Below are 26,180 nucleotides of genomic sequence, written 5' to 3'. Positions count from 1 at the left end.
TACTGAAAAGAAAATAACTTATTAGGTTTAGAAATAAAATACTAACTGCGAGAAAATTAAATCTAATAATAATAGAGAGGGCTTGGAACTGAGGAAGTACATTTCAAAACTTTTTAAAATGAAAGTGCACTGGGTAAAGGGATGAACAGCCATCCTCCAAGAGGGTCATTCAGAGTTAGAGAGCAGGATTTCTAATCTAGGAAGAAGGTGTAGCAAAGGCAAAATGTACAACCTAGCTGGTCTACAGTTAATTTAAAGTGGAGTCAAAGATTAGCAGAGTTGAGGCAACAGAATTTTTAAGGCAGTTGAGTTTAAGGTCACAATAGTGTGAATGCTGAAGTCAATGAAACCGAGGATGGCAGACTTGGTGAAGAGAAAGACCAGGAGCCAGGTTTCAGGTGGGTCGAGCACACGGATGCAGAGCCATGCAGAACTGCGATGGCAGTGGGTGTGGATGGTATGTACTTCAAGGCCTGAGTTGATGGGTGGGGAGAATGAGGAGTTTCAAAACTGGTTCTTGGGGCCATGGTATAAGACTCTCCAACTCTGGGTGCATGGAATGAGAGCTGAATTCAGCTTCGAAAAACCCAGAAGGGGCATTTTCATGGCAGAGTCAAGAGGAAATTTTTGTTTACTTTTCTGCTAAATGCTTAAGTCTTTGCCCATTTTTCTGTGTTGTGGAAAGAGCACACTGGCGTGGAAGGATGCTATGGCAGTAAAAGGAACATGGATAAAAAGAAGTTGATAATGGTGGGTGGAGAGGTGGAAGAGGTTGAAGAGGCAGTGATGGGATATATAGAAGGCATTCTAGAGAGGATTTTTGGGCTAAAAATGAAGAACAAGGGAACATGCAAGAAGGTTCTGTTTCTGTGGGCAATTGGGGAAATTACTTTCCTAAACAATAGGAAGGGCTACATTCAAGCAATTTGGGCTGCTGTGTTTTAAGCTGATCTAAACTAGGATGAATGATCTAAACTATGGGCCGGGGAGCTGCAGAACAGCCCAGGTTGGTCTGGGGTCCCCTGGTCATTTCCAAACAAGTCACCACACTTTAGAAAGTCATTTTACATACACAGGTAGCATCAGACTGAATGAGTGCTGGTGGTGGGCTAAACTAGTATCTTAACTTTAAGTTCTCCTGAACCTAGGTATATCCCTGTTTTTTCTGGTAGCAGTAAAAAAAAAAAAAGAAAAAAAAAATCTGCATTGGGGAAATATATTTAGCAGCAGGATAAGAAAATATGGAATAATATTTAGTGATACAAGCATAAGAGATAATAAAGAAAAAGAATAAATAAGACATTAGGTGCTTACAGCAGCGCCCATTTTTTTTTCTTTCTGTGTGACTGACTGCAGCCATACATTTTCTATGTGTCTGTGAGGTGGCAGCTGGGGAAGTAAGGCTGGAAGTCAGGACTTGATTCTTACCTTAGACTCTACTTATATTTAAGTTTCCACCTTTCTAAAGGAATAAGTGCTTTGTTTTCTTTGTTCTCTTTCTTGCAATTCCACTTAGTATCTAAGGAGCAGAATTAGGAAACTGCATGATGCAAAAATAAACACTAACAAGTAGTGCTACACCCTTTTTTCTCTTGTAGCAGCACTCAGAACAGGATTGCAAAATCTCATTAGATCTGCAAAGTACTAAGAAAAACAAACACCTGCAGATTTTAATTTAAAAGTCCTCACTATGCACTCTGAAAAGAAAATCTATTCTTTATGAAATACGAAGGCAGTGTTGAAACACAAGGCTAAATGGAAAGAACGCATATTGTTTCTTCATCATAGAAAATAAGCCTCAATAACATTTAAGAGATGTCTCCTAGTGGCATAAAATTAAACAGAAATACACCAAATTGTGCCAGAGATTTTCCTGGGGCATAATACATAAGAAATGTCAAAAAGCAAAACCTGCCTTAACACCATCAAGTTCCTTTAATGAAATATGCACTTATTAAAAAATTGTAAACTAATAGGTCAGTGAGGAAAGGGCAAATGAAGGTATGAAATTATTCTTTTTCTCATTTTGTTTCTAATCTTTTCATTAAATGAAATGGATTTCAACACCTGTGAGCCTGAAAAAATTATAATGGAGCTTCCCTGCATTAAGCCCCTCAGGCTAATATTACTGATTATGACAGTAGTGTAAAGGAACACTATCATGAAAAGAACGTCACTTTTGATGTTTTCCTATCCCACTTATGAAAACTATGTCATAATAATTTGGTTAATAAAATACGGTATTGCGCCAGCATATTTTAATATGTTCCTTTGTGTCGTAAGAGTTTAGAATAACTGAATAAATATAATTCCTGCTATAGTGAGCTGAAGCCATGGACTGATTAGCGTCTACACTAGGGCTGAGCCAGGAACTCCATAGTATTTGGGCGGGTGCTGGGTCATCTGGTTCAATGAGTCTTTTTTAGGAATTCAGGCCTATATTTTAAGATGTATGAATGTATTTATTTATTTTAATGATGTCTTTATTAACCTCTTTCCGTAGGATGTTGTTTTGTATCTGTATCTAGGAAAGCCTAGGCAGGTTCTTAATTTGGGGAGGAAAGGGCAAGGAGCTAATAAGAGTTTGAGCAGGTCATGGTGGAGTAGCTTCTACTAAATCCTCTCACACACTAAAAATTAAACTTTGGACAAAATATTAAAAATTATCTAACGGTAACAGAGAGTGACCAAAAGCATGCAGAAACCTGAGGGGAGTCAACTCTAGTAAGAAGGAAATCGTATTTTTAACATATTCTCAACTTAGGGCAGGCCCCAGGCAGGGCCACTAAGAGTAATTAAAATTCATAAGGAAATCTTAAGTCTTTCTAGTTGAGGAATCAGAGGACAGAGTTCAGAGTGACCAAAGAATCTGGGCAGTGAGGAGAAATCCTGAAAAGGAGACAGCCACAGAGTAGCCACACTGCTCACATCTCTCACTGATCCTCACACCCTTGGGGCAGACTTCTGCAGCCAGCTAAAAAACAAAGAGAACTGAACAGAGATTTCAGCTGTTGCCCACTGCCAGAGAGACAGAATTTGGAGCTTGAGATCAACTAAGTTAACTGCCTACAAAACAAAAAAAACAAAAATTCTTCAGAGGAACAAAACAGAACCCATAGTTTCTACAATGTATTATTCACAATGGTCGGGATACAATCTAATTATATCAGACATAAGAAGAAACATACTCAAAAGAATAGACTGACCCCAAGATGACCCAGATGTTGGGATTAGTACACAAGGATTTTTAAGGCAGCTATTATAACTCTGCCCCACAACAAAAACAACCCCCCTGGCCCCCCAAAAAAACAAAGAAAACCTTGTAATGAATGGATAGGAAATTTCAGCAGAGAAAAAGAAACTATAACCATAACAATAATAATAGAATCAAATGGATTCTAGAAGTGAAAAATAGTGTCTGAAACTAAAACGTCACCAGCTGGGTTTAACACAGTGTGGAGACGGTAAAAGAGTGAGTCAGTGAACTTGAAGACAGAAAAATTGAAATTATCTAATCTGAAAAATGTGAGCAGTCAAAATTGGGTGTGGGGAGCTTTTCCTTTTGTTAGTGCTTTTATTATCTATAACCTTCTTTTTGATAAGATCACTAGGCTGGTAAATCAGGGGAATGCTTGGCCAGAATGTATCTTGATTTTGATAGTGCTTTAAATAAAATTTCTCATGACACAAGATGGAAAAACGTGGACCAGATGACAATATTTAAATGCATTCTTGTTCTTTTTTGGTGAGGAAGATTAGCTATGAGCTAACATCTGTTGCCAATCCTCTTTTTGCTGAGGAAGATGGGCCCTGGGCTAACATGCATGCCCATCTTCCTCTACTTTATATGGGACGCCACCCACAGCATGGCTTGATAAGTATTGTGTAGGTCTGTGCCCGGGACCCGAACCTGCGAACCTCAGGCCACCAAAGCAGAGCACATGAACTTAACCACTACGCCACCGGGCTGGCCCTGATGCATTCATTCTTGATCTCTGCCACTCTCCCACTGACTTCAGTGCTATAACGGGGGTTTGTATAAAGCGCAATGATAGAAACAGGGAAGGAACACCTACCTATTACTTGCGATTTTTTATTCATTTGCTGTCCTCCTTCACTAGCATATAAACTCCACGAAGGCAGACAATGCAGATTTTTAATCTGTATCTTCCTAGTTGCCAAGACCTGTAATTAGTTCTGCTCTTTGGAATGAAGGCAGGAACCGGGGGAACATGAGGGTGAGCATGGTGACAAGGAATCCAGGAACACACTATGTTCAGAAATTCAGGCAGGCAGAATGTTAGTTTCATGGAAATCAGTCAGCTGGCAGATGGTCTCAGGTACCACTAGTATTGGAAGCAAGAGTTCAACCTCTTGAGGGTAGTGTTTCTCAAAGTGGTTCAGATCACTTGCTTCAGAATTACCTGGAGTGCTTGTTAAAATGTCAATTTGGGGGCCCAATTCTAGCCTTGCTAAGCCCACATCTCTAAGAATGGGTCTTGGAAATCTACAGGTACCCTAGGCAATTCTTATGTATATAAATTTGAACTACTGTTGATTTTTATGGGCTGGGGAGCTGGCAGAAGCAAGGAATAGACAAAGTCCTAGGGCAGGTTTCACAACCTTGGCACTATTTGCATTTGGGGCTGGATAATTCTTTGTTGTGGGGGGCTGCTGTCCTGTGCATTGTAGGGGATGTTTAGCAGCATCCCTAGTCTCTAACCCTCTAGATGCCAGCAGCACCCCCTCTCCCAGTTGTGACAAGCAAAAATGTCTTGACATTGCAAAATGTCCCCTGGGAGGAAAAACAGCCCCTGGTTGAGAACCACTGTTTTGGGGGATCAGAGTAGTAAGCATGTTCCCAATCCAAGGATCAGAAGAAGGAGAACATGAGATGGGGGAATGTCCAGCTACTGGAACTGGAGGGCCAAGTTAGGGCTAGATCTACAGCAGGAGTTCCTGTAGAAGGTTGATATTGATAAGGTTGATAAGCTACCTTGCTGTAGATGGGCTATGTAACTCTAGAGTTGGTGACAGATGGAATAAAGGCTGAGAAATAGACAGGGTCTGGCAGCCCAGGCCAGGTCTCAATCCCAGCTGTGCATCAGAATCAACATGGAATTGTAAAAACATCCAGATGCCTCAGCCAGTCTCAGTCCTTCTGAAGCAGAATTTCCAGTGGTGAAGTCCAGGCATCTGATACACAACTTGGATCTGGAATGCTCACAGGGTTCAATGACATCTGGAATACTGTGTTCAGGAACTCAGAATGAGACAGGCTAGGAATAAAACAGCCTCAGCAATGCTTAATGTCTGACTCTCTTTAATAGCTCCCATCCCATCCCATAAGTGAGTATGCTTGCATTACATACATACCCATTGTGGCTAAACTGTCCTAAGTGCTCTTCTGCTCCGTTTCAGCCTACTTGCTCTTTTGTAAGGTTTCCTGTTACCATCTCATTGCCTAATACCTGATTTCTTCTCTCTGCCCAGCCCCCTTGTTCTGGTATCTGTTTGGCTGTGTGTGACTTGGGCAATATTTAAGACGTAGAATCAAAGCCTTGGTGACTGACTGGATTGGGAGTTCCGAACTTCCTTTTAAAGGTACTGATTAAGTATCTATTGTATCCAGTACAGTCAAGTCAGATGTAAAGCAATAAGATGGATCCCACAAGATGCACAGGAAGCATCAGTTTCATAGAGGAGCACCTCATGCTTTATGACAGGAAATCCAGAAAAGAAAAAAATGCTGTGTCATTTTAAGTGTGAACTCTAAGTTTCATTTCCATGTGAAACACTGCAGTTAACTAAAAAGTACATCCATGGAGAATCTTGATTAAACTTGATTAATTTTGGTTAACCTAGCTACTAGTTCAGCAATAATTCCATAACAGCCCAAGAATTCTGTAAAAACACTTCCACTGATTTATTCAGAAAAAAACAAAAGAAGACAGAAACAAAACGTCCAGTCATTTGCAGTATCTATCAGCTTTCAATTTGGCTCTCCTGTTTAAACAAAGACAAATAATAAAAATTAGCCTATGAAAACATACCACACAGTCAACTGCTACTAAATATACACTCATGGTTAAAAATTGTTCTCAATTTTGGTTATTACATTACCACACCATACTTTAATTAAAATTTTACTTTTCAATTTTATGTTTCATACTAAATAACTCTGTTCTTATGAAAGTCTTTTCCTAATCTTTAATAAATGTTGCCTAAGAGCTTTTTGAATTCACAATAGCAATTTTAATTACCTCTGACTTGAAGCATGCCCTAAACTTCTATTTAACAGGGTGGTGATGTTGTCTTTTCATAAGCGATAAAACTTACAGGGCATAGACCTTATTCTATTTCTTTTGAGTCTATATCTTAATTATTTTTTATATATCATTCTTGATTTCTTAGGACTATATACATGCTAATTTGCTCAGCTGGAAAAAATTCTTACAAAATTTACAGACTTCAGGTAACTTGATCAATTAATTAACAGGAAATATATAATTAAGCATTGTCTTATAAAGCAATGTGAAGAAATGTTTTAAGACTAATTTTGCAACATAGGACTTGAATGAGTGGCAGGAGTTTACCAAATTCTCTTTCCATTTGGCACTTATTTGATTTATAGTTGTAAGCTCATAGCTAAACCTTTCTACTCATTTTTTTTTCCTGAGGAAGATTGGCCAGGAGCTAACATCCATTGCCAATCTTCCTCCTCTTTTTTTGTGAGGAAGATTAGCCCTGAGCTAACATCTGCTGCCAATCCTCCTCTTTTTTGCTGAGGAAGATTGGCCCTGGGCTAACATTCGTGCCCATCTTCCTCTACTTTATATGGGATGCCACCACAGCATGGCTTGACAAGCAGTGCGTTGGCCCGCACCCGGGATCTGAACCTGTGAATCCTGGGTTGCTGAAGCAGAGCGCGTGCACTTAACCACCATGCCACTGGGCCAGCCCCTCCAATCTTCCTCTTTTTTGCTTGAGGAAGATTGTCCCTGAGCTAACATCTATGCCAATCTTCCTCTATTTTGTATATGCGACGCCGCCACAGCATGGCTTGATGAGCAGTGGGTAGGTCCGCACCTGGGATCTGAACCTGTGAATCCCGGGCTGCTGAGGCAGAGTGTGTGAACTTAACCACTATGCGACCTGGCTGGCTCCTCTACTCATTTTTTTATGTTGTAAATCTAGGACATTACTTACCTAAGTAGGAATAGTAATAAATATTAATAATGTGCTATGATAAATATCCTGCACACTTCTGAATCCAACTTAATAAAAGTGCTTCAATTTCATTTATTTAATTTTTACACTTAGTTATTTTTAAACTGATCTATATATACATTGATCTATCTATTATCTCATTTTTAGGAACCTGTACTACTCTAATAGAATCCACAGAATTTTGAAATTAGTCAAACTACTTCTTTCTAGCCCTGGTTCTAATAGTTATAAAAGGATGATGGTAAATAAATTTATGAAGTAGTTTCAGTCAAACCTGAATTTCTTACAACAAAATATATAATTACTTAGAATCTGGCTATTTTTAGATATTCTTTCTTGGTGATCTTCTCTAAGACTTATGATGTCCTTTTTAGGCACTATTACCACATTCACAAATTAGAAAGAAAGATAAAAACTTGAGAAAGCCATAGTAACTTAAAAAGAACTTTGGTTTTATACACACCACTTCTATTGGCTATTGAAAATAGTTGGGAATAAGTAAAAATATACCGACCTGTCCAGAAGCGTTTCATGCAGAAATCCATCTTTCCGGGCCTTTTTAAGAATTTTACTGTCTTCTTTACTTATTTTAAGTTTGTGGTCTTGGAAGCTCTGAAATTTCTTTCTGTTAAGAAAATGTCTTTCTTAAAAAATATCTCAAGCTTTGGTTATACATGTTTACTGATGAACTTACAAATATTTTAAAAGGTTTTCATTTACTTAAAAAAAATCTAATTGTCTTTCTTTAATAACATACAGCTTTTCAACTACAAAGACAAGGTTAGTGCCCACTATCAAGAGGGCAGTTGTCTGGGCAGCTCTTCAAAGCCCCACTTCCACCAGGGAACGTTGGCTGGAGTCCCCTGTGTCCTGCCTATGGAACAGCATGCGGCTGGCATCATGTACCGACAAGTTACAGCCATCCTGTTAATGAACAGGGAGAACAGACTAACCCGAGTGACTTCACCTTTGAAAGCTAGCAGGATAATTAGGAAAACTGAAGCCTTGACAAAAGAAAAGCATTCAGCTCAGTGCTCTGTCCTACAGGCTACATTATGTTGCCTCTTCTCGTCCTTCAGGTATTTTATTTTAGACGCCTTGAGAAGCGCTTCACTGACAAAATCTGTAGATCTAAAAGGAAAAGAATACGTACACATAATTGATTTCACACTGTTTGACATTTCCTTTGTCTTCTTCTGGAATATCATCTTTTTTCTTAGTTTCTCTTTCAGCACAAGATCTAATCTGGATATTGGAGATGAGAATCCAACAGGTTACACATTTATCTTTCCCCTTCCCCACTTTACTTATTACACAAGAACATTCTAGGTGATTTCCTAGGCAAAAGAAGAAAACAATTAACATAGCAATTAGATCCAGAAAAAGACAGGTTCTAGACATGTGTTATTTTTATATATATAATTTATATAAATAATTGCCATTATATGTTTCTCTAGAGCCACTGCATCAGAAACACTATAGAGAAAATTATTTGAAAAACATTTTATAGATCAGATCCTGCTGAGCAATTAGGCGATAATTTAACTAATTTAACTTTGGCCTCAAAGTAAATACAGTAGGATCAAATTATCCCTGGCAGTGTTTATTTTATAACATTGAAAGTTTAAGATGGTAGCTATTTTCCTTTGCATGGGCTATTACCAAATGCATTAACACTTTTAACACAATTTGTTTTTTTTTGTGAGGAAGATTAACCCTGAGCGTTAACATCCATGCCAATCCTCTTTTTGCTGAGGAAGACTGGCCCTGGGCTAACATCTGTGCCCATCTTCCTCCACTTTATGTGGGACACTGCCACAGCATGGCCGGACAAGTGGTGCATTGGTGCGCGCCCGGGATCTGAACCCAGGCTGCCAGCAGCAGAGCTTGCACACCTAACTGCCATGCCATGGGGCCGGTCCCCACAATTTGTTTTTACCTAATTGGAATCCACCCCTTTCAAATCCTCCTTAAGTTTTGACAGATATTTACTATCACATGCCATAAACTAATTGATACTGATACAGCAATTAGGATCAACTGAGTAGGGCAAGGAAGGGGACAGAATTCAGGCCCGTGGAACTGGCAATTTGCAACCCAAAGGACCTACAAGTCCCAAGTGATCTCTGTGGCTCCAAGACTGCTTAGAAAGTGGTGACAATAATGAGAGTGCCAACAATATGCGTGTAACAGTTTTGGTTAGAGGAGTTGTAGAAGACCTGGGAGATTCATGGCCAGGGCCTGTGACAACACTACAATACTGCTTTTAGCAGGAGGGAATGTGTTCTGGTAGATAAGGCTGGGCCATAACAGTGGATGGCTGACAGACTATCAGAGCCTGCGATGTACATGGCAAGGCGGAAAGAGTCCTGGATTATCACTGCTCAGAGTTCCAGGTGCCTGACTAACCAAACAGACCCAGGGAAATCTGCAGTTACTTCATATAAACACGGCTGTAATTAATGATAAATACAGCATAGTGTTTTTTTTTCTGTAGAAGTGCAACGTAATGCAGCTGCATTGTCTGTCTTCAACAACCATGCTTTTATAATGTAATGCACATGCAAAATAAACATGATACGATAACACTAAATATAAATAAGATTTAAAATAGGTAAGTCAGAAATCCATCAGCATTTTTCTAATGACCTGTTTCCTGAGAAGCAGTGTGGTGTGGAATGTAAGAGTAGTTTCTAGAGTCACTTCGGCCTGGGTACACATCTCCTCTCTACCATATCGAGCTGTGTGACTTTCATGAAGTGACTGATCAAAACAGGTGAGGGTGTAAGGAGGGTAAAGGCTGTTTCCCGTCTGTAAAGTTAAGATAATAATTGCTCTCGCACAGGAACATTATGAAGAATAAAGAAGACGATACAGGGCCCGGCCCCATGGCCTAGTGGTTAAGTTCGGCGTGCTCCGCTTTGGCGGCCCGGGGTTCGGTTCCCAGGCACGGATCTACACCACTTGTTGGTGGCCGTGCTGTGGCGGCGACCCACATACAAAATACAGGAAGACTGGCCACAGATGTTAGCTCAGGGTGAATCTTCCTCAGGAAAAACAAAAAAAAGATGATGATGCATGTGCTGCATTCAGCAGAGTGCCTGCAGCTACCGGCTTTAGTTTGTTTATGTAATTGAAAAATATCATGACTAATGTTTTTCAAAATAAAACAAAAGAAAATCTAAGTTTTAGATTTGAAATCATTTGAGACTGGCAATGAAATTATTTGAGACTGGCCATTTGAGAAAACTGTGGAAGATACAGTGAAATTCCTAATTCCTGTGTTGTTTGGTATTCCTTTCTCCATCAATCAATTCCAAATGATGAAATAAAGAGTTACTGGTGGTATGATTTAAAAATATTAGTGATATTTTTCACAATAAAAAGAACACTAAAAGACTGTAAAACTGAGTATTATGAAAATCAAGAACATTTTAAAAATAAAATCAAATACGTGACATGAAATTTAACACGAAGCATGTACAGATCCTTGATAGACGCTTTTAAATTATACTGGTAGTAGAAAAAAACTGTAACAGATTTTTATGCTTTATTTATAAGGATTAAGATCACTTTATAAAAGGCATTTTTTCCCCCCATTTCTTTGAGCCTTCCACTCCGGCCCTCAATGCATTACACACAGCAAATGTGGATTAGACTAGCCGGAACCTGTGACTCCCCAAGAAAGAAATTAGGTAAGGTTCTGAATTCTCAGTACTGGGATGGGATGCCAAGAAAAATAAAAATTATGCATCAAGAAGACGGTAGTTATTCTTTAGACTCATCCTGGTGTATGTTTTTCATTAAAGATAAGTGACTTAATTTGTTAAGCTTAAAAAATTAAGCCTTAAAGGCCTTCATCAAATTCCACCTGATTTATCTACTTTGCAATTTTAATTAGAATTTTATCTTGATATGGAGATGTCTGTACCACTTTTACAATGAAGTAAAACAAAGAACAAGATTAGGGAATTCAGCCTGGAATAAGGAACTTTTATTTCCAGCTTAATGACTGATATCAAATTAAAGAACATTTGTTTTACGTGCTTCATGTTTCTCCTCATGTAAAGAAGACTTTTATGGGCCGACCCGGTGGCTTACCGGTTGGGCACGTGCACTCCACTACTGGCAGCCTGGGTTCGGATCCCGGGCGCGCACCGACACACTGCTTCTCCGGCCATGCTGAGGCCACGTCCCACATACAGCAACTAGAAGGATGTGCAACTATGACATACAACTATCTACTGGGGGGCTTTGGGGAGAAAGAGGAGGAGGATTGGCAATGGATGTTAGTCCAGAGCCGGTCTTCCTCAGCAAAAAAAGATGAGGATTAGCACGGATGTTAGCTCAGGGCTGATCTCCCTCAAAAAAAAAAAAGAACACTTTTACTTATTCATCAAAAGATCCAGAATTTGAGGGCTAAAGCTCTGAAGTTCTGCTATGACTTTTATATATTTTATATAGTGACTAGCAACATAGATGCTCAAGTATTAAAGTAACATTCCCATACATGTTGGTGGGAGTGTAAGTTAGCACAAGCCCTCTGGAGGGCAATCTGGCAGTATCTAATGACACTACAAATGCATACACCCCTTGACCCTGTAATTCTGCTTCTGGGGATTTCTCCTCAGGTATGCTTGCACACCTAACAAAACAATGCATATTCAAGTTCTGTGCTGCAGCATTGTCTGTGAGAGCAAAAGCCTGGAAATAACCTAAATTTCCATTTATAAGGAACCGATTAAATAAATTATGCCACATCCCTAAAATGGAATATTATGTAGCCGTTAAAAGAAAAGAGATAACTTTCTACGTAATGATAAGGGAAAATCTTCAGGATACAATGTTAAGGGAAAAAACTGAGGTCTAAAAGAGTGTGTACAGGAGGTTAACTTTAGTGTAAAGAAGTAGAAAATTACAAACATTCATATTTTTATAAAGAAACTTTAGAAGGCTATAGAAAGATGAGAGACATACGCTTACATTTATATGCTTATATTTTTAAAATTTTGAACCATGTGAATGAATCATCTATTTAAAAAATTAAATTTTAAAATGCAGTCAAGAAAAAAAAGAAAACATAGGCCTAAAAAGCATGTGGAACTACGCAGAAAAAGATACTAATGCATGGAGATAATAGCAAGGTAGCTCATAAATGTAGTGATTTCTCTACCACGTGGTACAAACAAGCCATCGGTTATGGGATTTATAATTAAAAATAAAGCTTATTTGGAGCATAGTATAAAAACCTATGAATTAAATCTCTCAAGTGATACTAAATGATTCAACATTTTAGAGAGACGTAGGCACATCACGTATGTGACAGGTAGTAGTCTATAGAAAAATGTCCTGATTACCTTTATCATTTCTTCTTCTCCTGCTGTTTTACTTTTTGCTTCTATATCGCCTGCTTCATTGCATCTAATAAAGCAGCTATTGGAGGCCAATAAAGCCATTTTACCCTAAACAAAACAAAATAACAACAAAATACAGTTATGAGAATAGCTGCAAAAGAATTCTTAAGTCTCGAGACCAAATTAATTTTCCCCCCGAAACTAAAGGTAATCAGGAAAAGAGAATCTGGAGAAAACCTGAAAAATAAAAAAAAATATATAGAAAAGAAAACCAAAATCACCTATAATCTTACTACTCAAGGATAACCGTAATAAATATTTTTAGTATGCACAATAATTTACTCAAATAGTAGTGTCTTAAGTAAAATTTTTCTCTATGATTAGAAAATACATTTGGTGCTTTTGAATTTACTGCTCAGAACTTTAAGAATCAATGTCTGAGGGACTTTTTAATTTTTTTTTTCTGAGGAAGATTTGCCCTGAGCTAACATCTGCTGCCAATCTTCCTCTTTTTGTATGTGAGCCGTCGCCACAACATGGCCACTGACAGATGAGTGGTGAGGGTCTGTGCCCAGGAACTGAACTCGGGCTGCCGAGGTGGAGTGTGCCGACCTTAACCACTCTGCCACCGGGGCTGGCCCATCAATGTCTGAGGGACTTTTGTGTGTGGAAAGAAATGTTCATACTCTTTTTAGTTGTTTAATGCTCAATGTATTATACTCATTCTAAAAAACAAAACTTTGAAAACTAATTTTCTTGTGTATCTAAATCTAGATTATAGATTTGATTAAATTCCCCTAACAAATACAAGGTTTAATTATAACTTGTATACAGTTGACTCTTTTGGAAAACTTTGAATACCTTAAACATCAGGAAAAAAATTCACAAATACAATCATTACAAAATGTCTTGTTACAAAAGTGCTAATAACATGGATTTAATTTAATTTCCATTTCAAGGTGGCAAGGGCTGGTGACAGAAATGTCACCTGGATGACTCTCGGTGAGCCTGGATATGGCTGTATAGTCCAAGGAGATTTAAACCTGTGCTGCCGATCATTCGGCTCAGTCTCTTTTGGCAATTAAGTTTTACCTGCTACATCAGGGACTTTTAAGTCTCTCTTTATTTAAATCTAAATTATTAAAACTTAGCATCTTCCCCAAAAAATAAAGTGAAATGAACTTCTCTAGAGTTCTGTATGAGTGGTAGTATCTGACTCACACCCTGGTCTTATGATATACTGGTTTTTTCTGTTGATATAATTTTTCTCATAAGTGTCTCATTATAGTGGGAGGATCATCTAGAAGGGGTTATAACCTATTAGTGGGTCATAAAATCAATTTAGTGGGTCATGACCAGTACTGAAAAAAAAAGACACAGAAAGAGAGGTAAAATAGAAAATATCAGAGTGCACAACACATAGATAAGTAAGTATCGTTAAGTACAACTTTTGCTTTAGTTATACATATGTGTGTACTGGGCTGCAATGTAAAAATGTTTTTCTCACTGGATTGGGGTCAAAAAAGTTTGAAAGTTATTGACCCAGAGATTTTTATCCTAGGGGATGAAGGAATGAGTCTAAGTAATTCCTGTTTTTGGGGAGATGCTTGGCTAATTTATCATCTTGGAAAACACAGCTGGATCCTCTTTTGAATTCGTTATTGTATATTACCACTCGTGCTACACAACTACCAAACTCCTCTTCCTGGTGCCCACTGGTCCTTCCTGTTCTTGATGTAGTATCTACTTTTCGGAGATTGTTTAGCTCTCCTATATTTTTGTTCAATCTTATTGCTTACACAAACAGAAAAAGGAACTTATGTATTCTGAATAAACAGACACAGACCTAACAAAAAAAATACCCATATATTGCGAATTGCCTACTTATTAAAATTAATAAAAATCAATTCTTCTTTCTTTTGTATTAAAACTTTTTGTACACTATTTGCTTTTCCCTTTGAGTTTCATTATGAATGCAAAGATGTTTACAGACTAAATTGATTTCAATGAACCATCACTATGATTGTTTATTATTTCATGTACAAACTGTCACAACCTGGCCAGTGGCCATCTCCTTAGGCTTACTCCATTGTCCTCTTACCACAGTCCCTAAAGTTTTTGAAAGCATCCATCATTTCTGCTACTAAGAAGATATTCCTGAACTGTTTTCCTGCCCTAGCACGTAAAATTCATTATCCTGTGAGGAGTCCTGGTTCTTTAATGAAAAATGAGAGACCTAAATCTAGGCACTCAGGGTGTACAGAAATGACAGTGGACAAAAGTACTACTGCTATTTTTGTTGCACATTCTTTGAGATCTTTAAAGTTATGGGTTCATATCGTGTTTTTTCCAATTTAATGCATTATATTATTACACTTTACTTTTTTTGTTTTTTTAGAATATATGCTCTCAGTGACTGTGAAAGACTTTCTCTTACATTGACAGGAAGCTTTTATAAACAATAATAGCACTTACATCTTGAAAGACTGGCTCCCATTGTTCTCTTGGTCCAATTGCATCTGAACGCCCAACAACAAGTCCATCTGAGTTTATACCAAGGTATTTTCCATAGCCAGACTTCAGGGCAATTCTCCAGATTAATAAAATAGATAAATGTTAAAAACTGAGAGAAAGAAAATTAAATATGGAACATAAAAATAATGTGTATGTGTGTGCATGTAAAAATTCAGACTAGCCATAGTCCAAATTCAAAAGCCACAAGTGACTAGTGGCTACCATATTGGACAGTGTAGTTTTATATATACAATTTTATATTCTGCTTTTTAATACAAGCATTATATATTATGTAGCAAACATTTTCCAAATTCATTATTCTTCAAATACACTACTTTTAATGGATATATAATGTTCTATTATAGATGTATTAAAATTTATTTTTTCTGCTATTATAAATAGTGCTGCTGTTATCTTTTCTGTACTTAAAATTGCTGATTTATCCTTAGAAGATATTCCTGGAAGGGAAATTATTGGACCAGAGACTATGAACTTTAAAGCTCCTATTACATGCTGTCAAACTGCTTTCCAGAAAAAATTTCTATCAACTTACATTCTCACCTCAAATTAAAAGACTATCTTTTTACCATAGACCTGCTAACATTACACCTTTAAAAAAAAAAAAAATTAGAAAATCTGATATGGGAAAAGTAGTAACGCATTTTATTATTGTGAGTGACATTTGTACTTCTTTTCTTTTCCTTTTTAGTTTAAATTATCTTTTTGTCCATTTTTCTATTAGGGTTTTATTGTTTTTCCTAATGTTATAAATCCTGTACATACATACAAAGAGTAAAAACTCATTCCCTATTAAGGCTGTTGCAAATATTCTCATTTGTCTATTTATTTTGTTTATAATGTTTTTAGTTTTCAATTGTAAAGAAGTTTGTGTTTATTAATTTGTCTTCTGCTTTTATTCTTTAAAAGTCTTTCACAATACTTATTGGCCACTCAAAGAAAGTATAAAAATAATCATCTTAATGTGATTTTTTAAAGAAAAAATATGATTTCTAATATTTTAACTTACCAATCCCCTGTGATGCCAAGACACTGACTTTATACTCATTTATAGGTTAATGATAATACAAATCATTATCATGTTGATGTAGCCACTTACTATAACACTGAAATTCAATTTCCATATCTAATACCCCAAATATCATTCTGTACTTCTGCATTGTGAGAATGAAAATGGTCTGCTTATAAAATGATAGTAAAAATAGTGAGTAAAATATTCTTGTGGTCTTTGTGACTACAGCAGTCTCTGCTGGTTTCAACAATATTCCTTTCTTCTATCCTCCTATTGGTCTCTTGACTTCTGACCTGTCAGTTTATACATCAATAGCAACATCAGATCAGGTTTTGTCTTATGTTTGTTTTCTTCACATGATCTTTCTAATCTCTATCTTATTTGGTCTGTGACATTATTAATCTTCATTTTTTCCAACATTGTATTATATATTGCTAGGAATCATAATGTATGCTTGTATCTGGAGTTTTAATTCTCTTTTAAAGACACAGTTATTGCAAATGAAATTTAATAATACCTAAATATCTACTGGTTATATAAATAACATTATACTTTAAAAATGTCAAAAAATACACTTTTCAAAAAAAATTGCTTTGCTTTTTAAACCAAAATTACTTCGTGGGCTTAAGTTAGCCAGATATCAGAATTTTTTAATGAATGAAATTAAATTAAAAAACAAAAGGTTTTAATTATAGTTCAATTCAAGCTTACCTGGAATCAGACAATTTGACAGCTGTAAATTGTTCTGGAGGACTAGGGCCCTCATCAACTACAGGAGAAAAAACATTTTGAAATAAATTTGACATTTGTCGTAAATGAACATGTAAAGATATTCTTTAGCTTTAAAAAAATAGCTTTTTTCTTTTAAAATTAAATGTAAGAATATTATGATATTATGATATAACTGTACACAGTATTCATAGTATCAAGATCTATTTTATCTTCTTATAACTAGAGTGTTAGCTTTATATACTTAAGAAGATAGGGCAGCATGATGCTTATTTAGTCATTTCCAGGATATTTTCTCTTTGTGTTTTAAAATGTAGTACATAGACAAATAAGCACTTAATATTTAAAAAACTAAATGCTTTAATTTATTCAAGGGAAGGCCATTCAGATCAAAATATACTGCTTTTTATCTTCTAACTACTTCATATCCCATTAGTGCTTCTTCTGACGGGCTAAAAGAATGAGAAAACTGCACATTGTTAACGATGCTCCAGGTTAGTTTTGGCAAAAGGTCTGAAGAATAAAGGAATTCAAACCTTTGACTCAACCAGGTTTCTTTCTGTTTCCACTTATTATTTCAATTATTCATGTTGTTTTTGATTTCCAGCACTACTCTTCTAGACTATACGGCATGTTTTCAAATGCTTATACTGGAATGAGGGAGTTGCCAAGAACTGGTCAATACTGAGGAAGGAAAAGTTGGAGGAGTCAAATGCAGTGGGTTCGTTCCTTTGGAATATGCTTGAGATTAGTTAGAATTGGGCCTGAGTGAACAAACATCATGAAATGTACACTTGAAGTGGCCTTTCCCCTTCCATCGCTTCCCCCAGACACAAACCTTCCTTATGTGGAGCTCCCAGTGTAAAGAGTCCATTGTCAAGTGCATGTATGTAGGTTCCTTTATCCATTTCAATTGCTATGGTTCCTGAAATTTCACCAAAGTTTGTTACTGTCCACCAGATTCCTAAAAAATAAAATCAGTATTTAAAATTTATATTTTAGATTTGAGACAAGGTTTTTACTTGTTGCTATCGTTGTTATAACTTACTTTCTAAAAACTTTTTATTTTGCAGTTGTAAGTAACACAGAGAGATCTCATATATCCTTACTCACTTTCTCCCAACGGTAACATCTTGCATAACTTTGATGTTGACAGTACAATATCAAAACCAGGACACTGACATTAAAACAATCCATGAATTTAATAATGCCTCACACTACAAGGTCAACGTACAGAAATCAACTGTTCATCTATATACTAACAACAAACAATTGGAAAATAACATTTTAAAATTCTATTTACAGTAGTGTAAAATTATGAAATACTTAAGAATTTAAAAAAGATGAGTAAAACTGCTACACTGAAAACTGCAAATTACTGAGAGTCAATTGACTGGGGAGTGGATTCTCCCCAGATGATCTAGATTCAATACAATTCTCCCAGAAAATCCAAAAGGCTTTATTGCAGAAAGTGATAAATTTATTATAAAATTTATATGGAAATGCAAAGGATCTAGAAGACTGAAAACAATCTTGAAAAAGAAGTATCAAGTTGGAGGAATCACACCACCTGATTTCAAGACTTTATTAAGTGACAGTAATCAAGACGAATACATCAAAAGAATAACAGACAAATCGATGGAACAGAGAGAGTCTAGAAATAGACCAACACATATAAAGTCAATTGATTTTTGCCAAACATACCAAAGAAGCTTAACAGGGAAAGGAGAGTCTATTCAACAGTGGTGCTGGAACAACTGGATATCAACACGAAAAAAAACCAAAAGGAACCTTGACTCCTACCTCACACCATACCAAAAATTAATTTGAGATGGGTCATAGACCTAATGTAAAAAACAAAACTATGAAGCCTCTAAAAGAAAATGTAGAAGAATATCTTTGTGACCTTTAGGGTAAGCCAAGATCTCTTAGATTGGAGAAATCAGGTGGTAGCTATAATAGAAAAAAAAAATTGGGATTTATAAAAATAAAAAACTTATGCTTATCAAAAAAACACCAAAAAAAAATTAAGAAAATGAAAAGTCGGGGGCTGGCCCAGTGGTGTAGTGGTTAAGTTCGTGCGCTCTACTTTCGCGGCCTGGGGTTCGCAGGTTCAGATCCCAGGCACAGACCTACGCACCGATCATCAAGCCATGCTGTGGTGAGGTGTCCTACATATAAAGTAGAGGAAGATGGGCACGGATGTTAGCTCAGGGCTGACCTTCCTCACAAAAAAAGTAAATAAATAAAAAAAAAAAGAGGAGGATTGGCAACAGATGTTAGCATAGGGCTAATGGCCCTCACACACACAAAAAAACAAACAGAAGAAGAAAGAAAACGAAAAGTCAAACCATATACTGAGAGAAAAGACTGATAAAAGAATTTTAATACTTTCCTGGTTGGAGTGTAAAATGATACAACCACTTTAAACAATTTTTGCTAGTTTTTTTTATATAGTTAAATATTCATCTATCCTTTGACACAGCAATTCCACACCTAGATATCTACCCAAGATATTTACCCTAATTTTAGAAGTGTTGATTTGCTGTTTCAAAAAAAAGTGAGATCTTCTAGAACATTACCTTTATACCATCTCATATAAAATGTAAAGGAGCCATAATTTATGAAATTCCAAAATGAAACCTGCCAAGTTTTAAAAGAGAAATAAATTGCTTTAAAGTATAGGTGTGGAAAGGATAGAAGGACTAATAGAAAACAGGCTGGTTAAGTGTGTTTGGGTCAGTTTATTTCTGGTACCATTTACAGGCTACCTTGGAGTTCTGTTTTGTTTAATTAAGATTTTCACTCATTTCACAGTACACAAAATAATTATTTTTTACTGTGAATATATTTCTTTTAGGGATATACAAATCACTGGCTTCTACAATTAAAATATTCAAAGAAAATAATTTTTAAAATACATTTAGTTAAACAATATTTATCTATATCAGGCCTTTAAAATTATGTATCAGAGTCTCTGGGCTATTACGTAGTCTAATGGTGTCTATTAAATCATGGAGCTATGTCTACTCTCTCCTGTGCTTTGCTGTGACAATGAAGAAAAGGCAGCAGTGACGTCTACTGTGTTAAGACAATGACAGGAATCCTCAACTGTCAATAATACTGGAGCATTTTAAGATAAATATGAATAGGTCGTAAATTCCTTGTACTTTCTTTTTACCACTTATCTCTAACTAGAAAAGTATTTTTAAAGGGATCTCAATCAACGTTAACTTTTCTCAGAATAAAGTATAGAAAACTGACTCACCAACGATATCAAGTTGGGGTTCTTCATCGTCTTCTCTTTTTCTCTTCTTCTCTTTGTTCTTTTTCTTCTTGCTACAGGAGATAATTTGTATAGATCAGTTTAGGTATATTTTTTGCATATTAAGTATCATGAGATGGAATCTTAGAAGAATCTTTTAAGCTGTACATTGATTTAGAAATTATTGATTTATAATGATTTACACTGATATACCTCTTACTTCTAATATTGAGAAGTTGCTTCTGATCCTATAAATGGGTTATAGTTAAGGGCACAGACTCTGGAGCCAGACTGCCTGGTTTTAAACCCTGATTCTGTCACTTAGCTCTGTGATTTTTGGAAAAGCTACTTCATCTCTCTGTGACGCAGCTTCCCCACCTATAAAATGAGGATAAAAATTTAACCCAACCCTGAAGGTTACTGTGAGGATTAAGAGTCAATATGTACCTTCCTACGTTGCTGGTGAGAATGTAAAATAGTGCAGCTGCTTTGGAAAATAGTTGGGGCTCCTCAAAAAGTTAAACAGAGAGTTACCATATGACCTAACAATTCTACTCCTTGTAGAACATTCATAGCAGCATTATTCATAATAGCCAAAAAGTGGAAACAACCCAAATGTTCATCGATGAATGGATAAACAAAATGTGGCATACCCATACAACGCAATATTATTCAGCCATAAAAGGAATGAGTACTGATTCATGCTACCAAATAGGTGAACCTTGAGAATATTATGCTAAGTAAAAGCAGCCAGATATAAAAGGCTGCATATTCCATGTATATGAAATATTCGGAATAGGCAAATTCATAGAGACAGAAAGTAGATCAGTGGTTGCCAGGGACTATGGGAAAGGGAGAATGGTGAGTGACTGCTTAATGGGTAAGGGGTTTACTTTTGAGGTGATAAAAATGTTCAGCAACTAGATAGTGGTGAACCTTGTGAATATACTAAAAACCACTGAGATCTACTTTAAAAAGGAGAATTTTAAGGTATATGAATTATATCTCAGTAATAAAAAAAATCCCAAGGGTGATATAAAAAAGTTAACATGCCAAATGCTTAAAACAGTTCTTGGCACCTAGAAAGTGCTACATGTGTGTGAATTATGATCGACAGTTATGATAATCATAAGAAGACACACTTGTTTGCGCTTTCATCGTAAAGTACGTTTTCGGAAGCTGACTCTTCTCTCCCTCTAGTAAGTTCAGACAATACAAATTTCAGATTTATTGAGGATAGATTCCTCATGATGTCAGACCCCCACACAGCATTCTTAAGGGCAGTGGCTTCAGCTTGTTCCTTGACATTTTCTTTCCATCTCACCTAAAAGTACCAAAAACTCTGTTTATCACTGAGACCGGGAGGAAATGCTCTATATTTGTATGAACAATCAACTCCGAGCAAACCTCCCAGTCAAAAAAGAGGTGGGGATACGAGTGGGCAGATACCTTTTCCTAAAAACCTAATAATCATAAATCACCACGACTTCCTCCTTGCATTTGGCTCTATTTATTTACTGTACGTGCTATCTCATTTCATCCTCATAACAATCCTTTTACAGTATCATTACTCCCTCTTTATGAATGAGAAAACATAAGCTCAAAGATATTAATGAGCTTGCCACAAGTCACAACGTTAGTAACTGGTGGAGTCCAGATTTCGAGCCTACATCTCTATCGAAATTCACATCAGCAAATTGCATTAAGAAATTAAGAATTTTTATTTGGGGGGAGGCATGGTGAAAATAATTATCCCCAATAAAGGATACGACCTAGGTCATCAGACTAATGCCAACCCACCATGCCGAGGTCTGGAGGGCGGCCTCATCAGAGGCCCCGAACTGTCTCCCGGGTATTGGTCTCGCTCCCCCGCCTCCCCCCTTTTCAGGGCGGACAGCTAGGACACGTCTCCGCGGCCCGTCTGCCCGGCTGTGTAGCGCCGCCGGGAACCGAGTCGCCCCCTCCGCCCACCGCGGACGAGAGGCCGCGCCCAGGGCTGGGGGCCCACACGACGGCTCCCGGGAGCCCCGGCGCGGGGCTGGGGTTGGGGTTGGGGTCGGTGGGGACGGCGGACTGTCAGCAAAGAGCGGCAGGGTCTCCCGCACGAACTGACCTCTTAGCCTTGGTTCCCTTGAGCACGAGTTTGGTGGACTTCACATACGAGTACTCGGCCATGGTTCTGGGGACACTTCTGTATCAAGACGCGGGAGCTGGCTCAGGACAAAATACCTCGACTGGAGCACGAACGGGCGACGAAGGCCCAGAAACTGACACGGCGTACCGACTCCCTGCCAGCGTACGCAACCGCGCGACTGGACGTGTCTCCTGAATCCCTGCTCTTTTTCACCCGAACACTGCGGCCCGAGTAAAGGGTTCTACTTCCTGTTTACCGTCCGGGACTACGGCACCCGCAGAGGGCCGAAATACATCAGCGTTCTTTTGCTTGGTCTCGACAACTCCTGACAGGCAGGCCATCTCTAAATAAGGTGAGCCGGGAGACGCGCCCTCTGGCGGACGCGGCGGGGCTAACAGCCGTGGTTTGCGTCTCGAGCCTCTCTTGAGATAGCCTCCCGCTAGCTCTCGGGAGGGGGCGACAGTTTGATCAGCCGGAGGATGAAGGGCTCAATCAACCCCCCCGGGGCCGTGCTGCAAGCAGCGGCCTGGGCCTGACCGCCCCGCGCGGGGCGGGGTAGCTGAGTAGCACAGCGCGTTACCGGGCCTCGGACACCTTTACAAGCCATTTCAATACCATACAAGTTTATGGTATTGTTGTGACTAGGGAGACTTGAGTGATGTACAGGAAACGATTAAGGAATAAAATACAAGATAACTAAGTGACAAAATTTGGGCCGCAGATGTCACAAGTGCTGTAGGAATTCGGGTGCAGGTTGACACTGAAAACTAATGTAATCAGAGAAGTCTTGCTGCAGAGACCGGGTCTTGAGAGAGGTTTCACAGCCTAAGTCACCTGAGTATTTCTCGTGCCTGCTGCAATCTCTTCAACAGTTTTATAATTCACCTCCCTGATTCCATTTTCTCCCCCTTCCAAACCACCTTCTATAGTGCTACCTGAGGGATCTTTCTGAAGAAATAGCTGATCATTATTCCCCAACTATTCCCTTAACATCTGTTAAAGGCAGCCTATTGCTTTCGGGAGGGAAAATCCTAGCATCATTTAATAAGCTATTGATGATCTGACGGCTTTTCCCGCCACTGTATCCCTGCCATCTTAGTTCTGGTCGCACTAAATTATGGGAAATGTTCGAATTCTCTGTGTTTGCTTCTGCTGCCTGGAATGCTTCACTTTCCTCTCACTCTCCTCACTTGGCCCGTGTTTTCACCCTTTAAGACTAACTCAGGCATCATTTCTTCCAAAAACCCATCTTTGAATGACCTCCTGTTTCTCCCCAAATATCTTGCATTTCTCATTGTATAGCTTAATTGTGTGCATTTTTAGGGCAGGAACCGTAGCTTATTCATCCTTGTCTCACCTACACCGTCCCTGATGCCTGCTTCAGAGTAGACCCTGCATAAGTGTCTGTTAAAGTGTTAAGATTCTCAAGCCTGAAGTTCAGCTGTGGGATAATGAAGAGAGTGAACAGTTAGGGTGTGACTTGACCAGATAGGAGGGGTTGTGGTAGAAAAACAGGAGAAAAATCGGATGGGTAAGGAATAGAATGTCATGGAGGCCACTGGAAGTCAGTTCCTTATTTGTTTGTCAGCTGTCTCTGCAAAGACACTGCGCTTGGTGATAAGAGGATATGAAAGATGCTTTGACTCAGGGCCTGATCTTAAGGGCCTTTGTCTAAGTAAATAATATGCAGCGAGAGGCAGTATAGCATGTAGTTAAGAGCATAGCTTCCGGAGACAGACTGCTTGGGTGGACAAACCTTGCTCTCTCTTTAGAAGCTGGATGACTTTGGGCAACTTATTTAACCTCCATATATCTGTTTCATCAGTTATAAAATGGGATGGTACCTCCTAGGGTTATGATGAACATTAAGAGAGTTAATCTAGGAAAACACTTTTTAAAGTCCCTGGTAAATAGTCAGTGCATCATAAATGTTAACTATTATTATTAGATGTCAAAGTGCCCTGAGAAGTGTACAAACAAAATGTTATAGCAGGATATGAAGGTGACATGTTGCAGGAGTTAGATGCTCCTGTCTTGTTCTGAGGATCAGGAGAAGCTCTGTAGTCAAAGTGGCATCTGAGAAGGGTCTTAATGGGCAGGATTTTGACAGATGGAGATGGATGAGGAGAAACATGTCTCACGGTGGCCACAGTATGGACAAAAGCGCGGAGATAGAAGAGTACGGAGCTTGTGTAAGGAGCAGTGAGTAGCCCTGTTGGTTGGAACACAGGGTAGAGTGGTGGGAAGTAGGATTGAGAAGGCAAGGTGGGGTCATTTTGTAGCTGAAGGATTTGCATGAAATCAGTAAGCAGTTGAGAGTGATTACACAGCAGCGGGGTGAGATGAACAGAGTGGTACTCCAGGATGATGATTCTGCAGGAGTGGTATGACGGGTTCTGTAAGTGACGCGAGGAAGTTCTTCCGCAAGCCACGGCTCTTTACGTAATGTAGAAAACATGGAGACCAGTTTGGCTTCAGGAACCTTAGGGGATATTATTAAACTCATGATCCCTGGTGGCACCATAGTATCAGGATGGGCCCATCTCAAACCTGACTCAGAAAACAAAGCCATCACAAATAATTTAGTAGATTAGTATCCTTACCTACTATTATAACATCTTTTCCAGTATTTTCACAATATGTCCCTTTTTCCTATACCATAACAATCCACGTGTCATGATGAAAAGATTTCTGGAGTCATGAACAAAAGAGACAGGACGGGAGGCTGCTCATGTTGGCTTTTTTAGGGACATTTGGAAAAACCTCAATTTCCTTATCTCTTAGAATGGGGTTAGCAATAGTATCTCTTAGGGTTGTGAGGGTTTAATAGTGTACTTCATGTAGAGGGGTTATGATCCACGTAGTTGGTGCTCAGTAGGAGTTAGCTGTGATGATCACCAACCTCATTGTTATTAGATGGTCATCACTACATGACAGGAAGCTGAAAGCAAGAGCATAGATGCATGCTCCGAGGGAAGGAATGTAGAGAGACCAGTAGAGCAAGAACAAAACCGTTTCACATGTCTACAGTGAAGGGATAGAAAGAAAAAAACGAAGATGGGAAGGTAAGAAAGAAGGAAAAAACAGGGTTGGCGTAAAATTATAGAAATCAAGACTAAGGAGAAACTCCAGGAAGAGCGATGTTATTTAATCCCAAAGATGCAGAAGAATAGGATGGAAGGAAGGCCATGGAGTTAACATTCGGGTGAACATTTTCAGTACAGCAGCAGTGAGGAAAGTCAGCTTGATGTAGGGAGTAGGTGAGGAAGAAGCATGAGCAGTTTGCTGTTGACTCTTTGGTTGTATGGGGACGTAAATAAGGGATGGTACATTCCGTATTTCTGGATTTCGTTTCCTCTTGCCCAGCCACTATGTATACAAAGAGTTACAAAAAATAAAAATGAGACCAGTTTATAGAACCCAAGACAGTGCTTTATACTGGAATCATGATTTTTCCTTCTATTCCCATCCTCTTTTTTTTTTTTTTTTTTTGCCGAGGAAGACTGGCCCTGAGCTAACATCTATTGCCAATCTTCCTCCTTTTTTCCTTTTTTCTCCCCAAAGCCTCAGTAGACAGTTGTATGTCATAGTTGCACATCCTTCTAGTTGCTCTATGTGGGACGCCACCTCAGCATGGCCTGACAAGCGGTGCATCGGTGCGCGCCCGGGATCCAAACCCAGGCTGCCAGTAATGGAGTGTGCACACTTAACAGCTAAGCCACGGGGCCGGCCCCCCCATGCTTGGTTTTGAAGTTAAACAGCTACTTTTCCTCTTCATTAATTTCATTTCAACTCAAATATATAAGGGTATATTTCTGGGCTCTGCATTCTGTACTTTGTTTTTATGCCAGTACCATACTGTTTTGATTACCATAGCTTTATAATGTAGTTTGAAATCAGGAAATGTGAAACCTCTAGCTTTGT

The 26,180-nt window shown here is 38.3% G+C and overlaps 1 protein-coding gene across 2 annotated transcripts; it reads right to left on the bottom strand.

Moving 5' to 3' along the window:
* Positions 1 to 5,902: 5,902 nt before the first annotated feature.
* On the bottom strand, positions 5,903 to 22,503 carry FRG1 (FSHD region gene 1). Of its 2 annotated transcripts, XM_004428775.3 has the most exons (9): positions 22,236 to 22,502; positions 20,126 to 20,196; positions 17,696 to 17,821; positions 16,840 to 16,897; positions 15,060 to 15,174; positions 12,588 to 12,692; positions 8,384 to 8,475; positions 7,745 to 7,855; positions 5,903 to 6,006 (listed from the first exon to the last, which is right to left on the bottom strand). In XM_004428775.3, exons 1-9 carry the CDS (start codon positions 22,295 to 22,297, stop codon positions 5,970 to 5,972), a joined length of 777 nt encoding a protein of 258 aa, XP_004428832.1. In that variant the 5' UTR covers positions 22,298 to 22,502; the 3' UTR covers positions 5,903 to 5,969. The 2 variants fall into 2 exon arrangements, with proteins under 2 accessions (XP_004428832.1, XP_087274528.1); XM_087418402.1 differs by lacking the exon at positions 12,588 to 12,692 and having other exon boundaries at positions 22,236 to 22,503.
* Positions 22,504 to 26,180: the final 3,677 nt, after the last annotated feature.

This window comes from Ceratotherium simum, chromosome 28 (assembly GCF_057802395.1).
Source record: "Ceratotherium simum simum isolate JZ-2026a chromosome 28, ASM5780239v1, whole genome shotgun sequence".
In the NCBI taxonomy this organism is placed as follows: Eukaryota; Metazoa; Chordata; class Mammalia; order Perissodactyla; family Rhinocerotidae; genus Ceratotherium; species Ceratotherium simum.
Note: the sequence above shows the minus strand (reverse complement) of the source record. Positions and strands in the feature narration are given on the sequence as shown.